Here is a 10000-nt window from a genome sequence, read left to right as displayed (position 1 = left end):
TTTGAAGCTGCCTGAGGTGGAAAGACGAATGCGTAGCGGACAAATAAACGCATGCATCACAATCCATCAAGCTCTCTGTCTGTCCGGCCGGTTGGGTTTCGGAACTCTGATTGCGGAACTACCAAGCTGAAGGATAGAAGGTTGATGGAACTCGCTCTGCACACACATATAGTTCCGCTCCACTATTGAATCGCGATGCGCCATTAAACTACTCGGCCAGGCACGGAAATCCATCCACGACTGCGTGGTGCGCAAAAAGGGCACTTCACTCTAGTTTGTTGTGAACGAACTGTGCGCGCAGCTCAGCGCAGGCGGGATGTAATTTGTGTTGACGCACGGGGCCACTCATTTTCACACCCGCAATATCCCAGAATGTCAGAGGGAAAACCCCGTGCTAGTGCGCAGCATCGCGCAAAAGTCACGGGAAAATTCATAAATCACCTCACCGGTTGGCTTCGTGCGGTGGGTTGAGCGGGGGAAAAAACACCACCAAAATGGGAAGAAAATTCACACCCATACACTTGCACGTGCACTCGCATTGGGTGGCGACAGTAATGAGGAAAACAGCTTTGCATCTTACAGAGCCGCCGGAGAGCTGGTTTTCCTTCCGTTTCCCCGTAGTGTTGGAACAAAGAGCGGACGGACGGGCGGATCGTCTGTTTATTTTCCTTTAGCCGTGGGATTACGGTCGATGGAAATGACCGGTCGATTGACAGGGTTACTTGGCTTAAACCTGATTCTTTTCTTTTGCTCTTTTTTTGGTTGCCTTTTCCTGGTTCTCACATTTTGCGACGTTACTAACGATCAACGAGACTCGGGGTCAACCGAAAGGGGGTGATGCTCTGTCGCTTTTGGCATTGACTCAGAGATTGGGTTCGACGAAAGAAGAAATTTGCCTCTGCCACAAACAGCTCTAACGTTTCACAATGTTTCTGAATGTGACGAATGAGGAAATTGTGAGGTCGAGTCGAGGGTATTTACATCCAGTGTCCGATGAGGAGGAGAAACGTTGCGAGAACTCGTAAACACCCTTGACAGTTAGCCTAGATTTCATTGCTGTAGAATCTGATAAATCAATTGTACCATATTTGTTACAATAAAACCAATTGCGGTGTAGGATTGGTGAGACCATCTTGAATATGTTGTTGGAATTTAACTTAATCAAACGATCAAACCTTATTACTGTAGAGAGTAGATTGATCGTACGTTATAAAAGAATCGTACCAAATGAATTACCCTGCAACAAGACTATACTAGAAGATGTGAAGTCACGATGACAAAAGACGAATTAATAGCTAGTACCTCATTGAGCGCTGTTTTTTATCCTCTCCATTTGTGAAAAGAAGATAAAAAAGAAGAAAAGAAAAGAAGAGAGATGAGAAAAGGGAATCCCTTGTCCAAACTGGGCACTGAATGCAAATCCCATTTCGCACAACACCACAATCACCGCGCTGATCATCACGTGACGGATGTTTTGGGCAGCCCCAAGGCGCGAAGACGTGATTTAAAGGGCCAACGGATGGGCAGGATCGCGATAGCGATCCGATCATCACGACTCCAGCCAATGGTCGCGTCAAGTTAAGATGTCAAGATGGCGTCTTCACGCAGAGAGAGAGAGAGAGAGAGAGAGAGAGAGAGAGAGAGAGAGAGAGAGAGAGAGAGAGAGAGAGAGAGAGAGAGAGAGAGAGAGAGAGAGAGAGAGAGAGAGAGAGAGAGAGAGGAAGATGTCTTTCTAACGCAAAGACCTTGTGCCGGCTGCCTGCTGATCGCTATCCGTGATCCGTTGGACTGATTAATATGGAAAATCCATATGCGGTTGGCCGATCATTGCGAATGCCACGGAATTAACAAATCGAACCGTGGCAGCGCTTGTTGAGCGCAGGTCCATGCGCACCGGATAACAATCTAACCGCGTGAGGCATCCAACCATCTCGCTCGGTTGGTGTCTTGTTGCAATTTGTAATCTTCAGTAAAGATCGCCAATGTAGAGACGCTGCTGCTGTTGCTGCTGCTCCGAGCTGTAGTGCATATGCATCTGTTTTGCAGCACCACAGGGGGATTGAGCAATAGTTTCTAACAATTCCACCGTTACTCAACTGCAGGAATTGATCTTAAACGCTTCAAGTAATGGTCACCGTGTATAGTGTACTCCCTCAATGTGGGTCACTGGAAATACAATTTTAGAGTTTCATCGACTATCTTGATGATGATGATGATGCTGATGGTGATTGTGATTGTGATATAATAAAATTTTATTAGAGTCGGACGATTGTTTCCACCGCGCTGCTTCACTGGAAGCCCCAATGGAAACGCCTAGCGCAATCGAGGAAAATCCATCACCCATTGGGCAATAACTCGTCTTTTTCTTCAGCTCCACCAATGAACCAATGAACCGATGATGGCGATGATCCCATGCGCTACCGTAAGATGAATGTAGTTTAAGGTCGTCTCACATGACGGTCCAGGGCACTGCAAACCACCCAAACACCCCCTCCCCCCTCCCCTTTCCAGAGCGCTTATCTCATCGGCGCCACGGAGTTCGCGGAGAAAAACTGGGACGGACGGAATCGGCCATTTTCCGATTTTGTTTTGTTTTCCCTTTCGTTGCTGATGTAACGGCACCGCCACTTTGCTGCTGGTGGCGTGCTGCGATCGCGTGCCCCTTTCTGTGCGGCAGCACCAGCACCACGCGATCGCAGCATGCCAGGCGACAGGGCAGCGAAAATGAGTTTAAATGCTCACTACTTAGACACTCCACTTATTTAACCGATTTTCGGTTCGAAACTCACGCCGTCTCACGCCATGCCACCACCGCCACCGCAGCCAGTGCGATCAATGCTCCACAGACAGCCGTCACCACTTTTGGGCCAATAAGACATAACGCACGACATGGCTTAGCTACCGGGCACACGGCGGGCCGCGCGTCTTGGTCGATGGTCGCGAGCCTTTGCGCGGGTTACGTAAACCTCGCCGATCCCCGGGATCTAGGGCTGCTGCCACACGCCGCGCACCATTATTCTATCGGGTGCGGGTGTGCAACCATGGCAACGGGCGTGCATTGTATTATAGGCAAAGGGCGTCGTGCAACGACAGCGCACCAGCAGCAGCACCAGCAGCAGCGGATGGTGCAACAGAACGAATGCAATGGCTGGCCGGCAGTGGAGGCTTATGATTATGATGCACAACACTGCAATGGTTCGTGTATCGCTCTGCTTCACATCGAGCACCGCAGTCTGTCGGTTGGATCCCTCTTTCGAAGTCAATTGCCTTTCGCGAGGACAGCATCATCATCATCTGATCAGTTCTATTGGTTGTTGTCGATCGGAAAAAAACACTGGCACACTGCCGTGGTTTAATGGAGACATTAACTGTGCCACACAATTAAACGATGAAATGAGCGAAACTCCTCACATCTTGCAAAGTAATTAGCGGGCACGTAACAACCCCCGGCCGAATGCAAGATCGTTTGTTTGCATAAATGTTGCACATTAAAAGTGAAAGTTTGTCCGGAATCCAGATGGCACCACCGGGAGAATCATTTGCCCAGATTTGCAATCAAATTACGATTATTCCATTTTTCGTGTCCATCGTTTTGCATATGCTGTGGAATGCTGGATGTGCTCGTTAGCCGTGCAGTGGGCATGGACGGACGAGTAAAAGGAAGCCAAATGCACCATCAATGTGGCCCACATCGGCGTGGTGAACATCATCATCATCATCATCATAAATCATCACCATCATATGCCACCAGCCACCAGAAGGGCCGCGCCACCACCGCAGTGCAGTCAAACGGATGTCAAAGGGTCCTTCCCTTTGACGCTCGCCCGCCCCGGCGTCATCGTCTACCATATCTTATTGAGTTGTCTCTGCTCTGATCGTTCACCATTCGGCTGACACCAGGTGCTGAGTTATGAGCCCACCGGCGGCAGCAGCAGCAGCAGCAGCAGCAGCAAAACGATCACGATTTTGCTGTCCGGCATCCGTGCGGCGGTCCCTCTGTCTCTCGACGGACGAACGGGCGACGATAGGTTGCCTTTGCCTTATAAGGACTAATTCTGATGGTGATCAGGGTCTACCTGGGCCTGGTCAAAGGTTCACGACGAATCGACTGAGACCACCGTATGGTCACCGTATGCCGAACGACATCACCGGCGCCTCCCGTCCATTCGATTCGACCTCGACTCTCGCATGGCTCGTAATAATCAGGAAGCGGAGATGCCAGGGGCCCTGGCTGCTGCTGCTGCTGCTGCCAGCGCCGGTGGTTTGCGCTCTTTTTGTGAACAGGAAGGCGCCATTAGCGCCACCGTTCGGTGTCCGGAGCTTTTGCGCACGATATGACGGCTCTACGTGGACGACGATGTGGTGCGAGAGTAAATCCATTGCGCAAGAGTGCACGCATCTGCTCTGCTAATGCATATCTCTCGGGCTAATGCGTTCCTTTCCTTACGGTGTGCGTACGGTTGCTGCTGAATTCGGCATAATTGCGGACGAGCAAAGCAAACAACTTTTGGAACCGAAATTATTAGCGTCAGACGGACGGACGCGAGTAGCGATTCACTTTCACGCCCCAAACACGCCAAAGGAAACAAACACAAATCTTAGATTAATCAGCCCGCCAACGAGGGAGTTCGGCCACCACTCCCTCCCTGACGCAACATAGACTCTCCAGCATCACCATCATCGTGTGCCCGTAAGTGTTATCCGTACACCACAGACGATCTCACTCGGTGGCAGTGTTTCAGGAAATCATAAAAACATAACCAACACGCAAAACACCACCAAAAGTCAACCATCAACTGGGTGGCACGGCGGTGATGTTGAGACTGCTGCTTGACCTAGATATTCCACCCTTCTGTGCTGCTGCTGCTTCGCCTCTCGTGAGCGAACAGCATAAATTAGTGCAGCAGCAGCACCATGATGACTGTGCCAGGCTCGTGCAAGGTTTAAAGCATGCCGCATGCTGCTTCCAATCTCCGGTCGATGCTCTCAGGGCCACGATGGTGCCAGACCACACCGTGTTCGCCACGATGCTGCAGTGTTTTGTTTTGGTATTTTTGGGATAAACCCGATCACCCTGCCCTCATCCTCCCAAGCGTGGCTGCCGGAACCGCGATAAGTTTGTTGTGGTTTTCACTTTCGTTGCGCCAACGTAATCCGACATGCGGTGATCTCGTTTTTTGGCAAAGGGCCCCAGCCTGGGCTGCCGGCCCAGAGGCGAAGCGGAAGTGTGCGCCTGTGAGCGTTTAATGCTGGCAACATTGGGAGGAGCTCCCCTTCCCCCATCACATCAAACCCAGTTGCTCCATGCAATTGCAGGTGTTGTGGATGTTTCTGAAGAAAAACATTACACTGAGCGGTACCAGTGCGGACGGGCAGCATTGCTCCTCTGTGACACCATCTCCGTTAAAGCTTAAGGTTGAAATCCATATTAATCATCACTTAGCACCCAACCGGCCGACCAACCAACCGAACCCACTTTCGCTTTTCCAATCTACGCCAGAGCCTCTCTTCTACACGCCGGGCCCGGCCCGGCCCGGCCCAGCGCTGTAACGTGGCTTTCGTGGCCATATAATTCGGTGCCATCGGTATTGCATCGTCGTTTGCCGCTTTGCCAGAGCCCCTCCACCCCCCGGGTGAGGTTTAAAGCCCAAGCCCAGTAACCTCGAAATTAAACACAAGCCCCCTTCCGCCGCGTGTCTCGCGTGCGGTGCGTCTTGGCCAATCCGGCAGCCATTCACTCCCCTGTCCGCGAACGCGAATATGCTTTTCGTCGCAGCACAACGTTGGGAAACGTTACGCTTAGCTAACCAGCAAGCAGCCAACAGCCAGCACCCAAGCATCAGGTTCGTAAAATGTGTCCAAATCAAAGCACCAGCATCAACACGATGGCCGCGAGAGGACACTTCGATCGGGGGCACCGCATTGTGGTAGACCATCTCGGTGGCCATGCGGTGTGTACATTCAGTTCCAGTCTTAACTGAAGTATCTTTGATCTGCTAATTCACCTGAAATAAATCTCTCCAGAAATGGAGCCAGAATTACGGAAGCACACTCACCTAGATTGTGGTTCTCCTTCGCATCGTCACAACGCTCGACGACACGGATGATACCGCGGCCCGCTATCTTCGGGAACATCATCGTCGCTCCCATCTGCGTCAGCCGCTCGACTATGAAGTCCGTATTGCTTCCGCCATTGCCGGTATTCCCGGTGTTGCCATTGCCGTTGTTGTTGTTACCACCGCCACCACCATTGTTGTTCTGGTTGTTCTGCTCATCGCCACCATTGCCGTTGGCCTCGGTGTTGGTAATGTCGTTACCGAAGTGCGTCGGAGGCCTCATCTTTTTTGGCTGGTTTCGGTACTGGTACTGGACAATAAGGATCACCACCACCACCACCACAACGGGGGATAACACTCGGTGTTCACGCAAGCACAAAAGTACACTCTCCAAAAATGGGTTGTTAGTAGAGCTGCACGCACACTGGGTATCAATGCGGCCGTCGATCACCAACGGAACGGATTTGTGATTGAAGCGCGCACCGCGGATGATTGACTTTTGCGGGAAAGTAGGGATACTTTACGTTAGTCCACGAAATGGACGGTTAGCACTTGACGCGAGGCACCACTGGCTGCACTGCACTGCTGCACCGTTCGAACGTGAATGAGCTGAGCGGAGCGCGCAAACCGCTTGGCAGTCGATCTCGACCGCGCAACCAACGCAATTCAACACAACGACAACCACGGCGACGGCGACGAAGACGAAGGCGAGCTTCGTGGTAGTAGTTGCGTAGTACCTTGAAGACTTTGTGTTGTTGTTGTTGCTGCGCTAGTACTCATCCCGCTCGGGTCTTCTCCTGCCAAAACGAACATCGTATCCTCGGCACCGGTCGTGTAGGATGATGTGTTCTTTCTTCTCCAAAGAAGTTTTCCCTGTTCCGGTATCCGAACCGACGGCCGGTAGTACAAAGGAATGGCACGAGACCAGGAGTAACCTCGAACGGGTTATTTACTCTCGATGGGTTTGGGGTGAAGGGCACAATTTTCTCACCCCCTTCGACCCCCTCCCACACAACGATTCCAACGATGGAGACAAAGCGTCGGAAAAAAAAACATGCGCGCGATGGTTTGCGGTGGAAAATTCCATTTTCCTCATTGAAAGTACGGCGCAGTACCAGCGCATGACGCAGTGTTCCAGGGAAAACACAACGTTTTGTCAGGATGCCACGTGTTTTGTGGGGTGGGGTGGAAAACAAAGGATCTCAGGTCGATTTAGTGGCCCTTTACTACCTGTGGGGAATTCATTTTTCCATTTCTTTGCTGTTTATCATTAGGAAGGGAATCGTGGGACCGTTTTCTTCCGAACAAAAAGGATTTTTGTTTGATTTGGCCCCAATTGGTCAAAGCGAACAATAATCTTTGTGTGATCGGTTTGCTTTTCCGCGAAAAAGGGAAAACCAAAACCCATTTAGCATCTCGGCATCTATCGAGGCCAATCGGCTGTGGGGTGTGTATTGCATGGAATCCCCCATTACACCGCCGCCCGTACCGTGCGTCCTTAGTCATCACCAAGTTGGTTTCGTGTACCAACCCGGTACCACTTTCAATTTTCCTGTTTTTCTCGCAGACCGTGGAAGGAGGAGAAGGAAATCAGCTGAGTAACGGCGGCGATGAGGGATGAACGACGCACGCTGCTTGTGCGACAGAGATGGAGAGCAAACAAAGCGAACCCCCCACCACCCTCCCGGGGGGGTTGCGGGCGCAGGTGCCGAGCCGAGAGATAGGGCCGACCTGTCTTGACTGTAGTGGTACAGCCAGATCTGCACCGCAATCTGCGTCGTGATCTTTGTTTGGATCTACGGCGTCGTCGTCGTCGTCGTTGCCGTTTACTAAGTGCGTTGCGTCGTCGATTAGTGGCCAAGTGCGCATGTACCCCGCGGGATGGGGTTTGTGTGCGGGTGCGCACGATTGTGGGCATGTTTTTTCGCGGATGATGGTACTTTGTTTTGTCGTCGTAAATCGCTTTCGCTTGTTTACCGGAAGTACATGGGACAAAGTGCGTGTTTTTTTTTATTGCGTGGAAAATTAATGCAATGCGTCAACATTAAATTGGGACAACAGAGTTTTTTTTCTTTTCGGGAAAAACGGCAAATATAAAAAATCGTTGTCATTCTTAACAGCAAACACGTGTTACAACGATGGTATCTTCATATTTATGATTTTTAAAATTAAAATTCCACTCTTTCTTTAGTAATACAGTAAAAGATTATTGTATTGTAAAAAGTTGCACGACTGAACTGTTCCATACAACGGTAATTTCACCATCCGTGCCACACTACAGGTCAAGCACCATGTCACCTACTTTAGAGACCAACCTCTTCGTCATCAGCGGCGACGCTGTAAACGAAGCGCAATACACACCCAATACAGCAACGAGAAACCATGTCAGGTCCTCCATTGCATCCACAAAACGAAAGCAAACGAGTCTGGGAAACCGCCCCACAGGACAGACCTTGGGAGTTCATTTCACGCTACTCATGGGGAAGCTGTTTCTCCCTTGGTTGGCGATACTTGCATACGGATCGCGGCGATGGCGTTACTCGATGGCCCCCCGCACCTAGCACCTTGAACTCCGGTTCATCCGCATGTGTGATGTGTGTATGGCAGGCATTTTCCAGTTTTTCCCCCTTTCCATCGCTGGTGCATAGGGTGTTTGATGGCGTTCTTTGTTCGGCAAACTGTCGTGCGCTCGACACTGTCGCGTGTCGGAAATTGTTCAAGAAACCATCCATTGTAACCGGCGAATACATTGTCTTGGATTCAGAATTCTAAAAGGACACCCCCTTGATGGTAAGGCCACAGAATTTTCCTAGAAGAAAGACACTATGATGATAAGCTTTAGCGCGCTGATTCATCAAACATGAGCAGTGGGTTCAACGAAGGGCAACGGTAGCGGCTTGTAAACCGTTCAATCAAACACTATACAGTATGCTGCCGGTGGACAACATAGCCTTGGAGGCGTTACATGAACCTCACAAGGTGTCACAAGCCCGGGAGCATCATTCTGGGCTGGGTTTGTAATCGGGTAGACCAATCGTTCGATAAACCATGTCAATCACGTCGTGGTCTATTTGCTCCCGTGCGCCCAGGTCGACGATTACGTTCTTCGCGTGTCGTTGAACGCGTTGTCCTCCTTCTCCTCCCCATTCCGTGACTGTTGTTGCAACCTTTCTTTTCCAAAAAAAAAACAAACCAATAGCCAACCCAACCCAACTCAGCTGCTCTCTGACTGTTGGTCGATTAATTCATACGATGGCTATTGCAACCACCACTAACAGCACCATGGGCACCGCCATCGCCATCGCCGAAAAGCAGAAGCAAAGGTGGAAAACCTAGCGTGAATCATTGATGCGCACAGGCGATCGGTTACGCGCCCACTCATCGTTGGACCCTCCTCCTCGGTTAGAGGAACGAAAGTTATGCGCCTTGGGCGTCCCCCTTTAAACGGTGAAGCCTCCAGCAGCAGCAGCACAAGCATGGACAGCACGGGCATGCAATGCCCTCAGGAAAATGCAAACCATCCTACAGCACACGCAGCCCGGTAAGAAATGGGGCTTCCTTCATTGTTTACGTCGAAAGTGTTTGCCCAAAAAGACCCATCCGTCCGATTCCGTGTTCCGTGCAAACACTCGCGAGCACCGACGGTTCTGAGTGCGTCTCATGAATAACGCCATCATCGCGGGGACATGGGGCAATCGCACGGTGAAGTTATGCGGAATCGGAAGGAACACTATGCGCTTCATCTTGCCCCCGAGCATTTCGCCCAAACCGTTAATAAAGGCAAACCATACCGACGACTGGTGGCCGCACTGATGCAAGATCACGAACCTTCTGCACAACAAATACAGTTCCGGAAGCACGAGGTTCTTTCCGTTTTAGAACAGTAGCATTCGTTCTCTTACTTGTTTGGTTGCATTTGTAAAATGTTACAATTTATTTCTAAA

The 10000-nt window shown here is 50.7% G+C and overlaps 2 protein-coding genes across 3 annotated transcripts in view; both read right to left on the bottom strand.

Moving 5' to 3' along the window:
* The window catches only part of LOC126573174 (leucine-rich repeat-containing protein 20), a 10202-nt gene extending 3484 nt beyond the window's left edge, over nt 1–6718 (bottom strand). The window contains exon 1 of the mRNA XM_050233103.1: nt 6057–6718. Within this exon, the coding sequence (XP_050089060.1) occupies nt 6057–6339 (283 nt within the window). The 5' untranslated portion in view covers nt 6340–6718. The remainder of the gene's footprint in view (nt 1–6056) is intronic.
* Nucleotides 6719–8793: 2075 nt separating this feature from the next.
* LOC126573165 (PDZ domain-containing protein 8) overlaps nt 8794–10000 on the bottom strand; it is a 15206-nt gene continuing 13999 nt past the window's right edge. Inside the window, exon 8 of one of the 2 annotated variants that reach the window (XR_007607991.1) lies at nt 8794–8879. The gene's annotated coding sequence lies outside the window, so the exon portion shown is untranslated. Of the gene's footprint in view, nt 8880–9971 lie in introns of those variants that run through there. The other variant, XM_050233093.1, reaches the window with a different exon arrangement.

Source organism: Anopheles aquasalis, chromosome 2, assembly GCF_943734665.1.
Source record: "Anopheles aquasalis chromosome 2, idAnoAquaMG_Q_19, whole genome shotgun sequence".
Lineage (NCBI taxonomy): Eukaryota > Metazoa > Arthropoda > Insecta > Diptera > Culicidae > Anopheles > Anopheles aquasalis.
The sequence above is the reverse complement of the archived record's forward strand: the minus strand, read 5'-3'. Positions and strand labels throughout refer to the sequence as shown.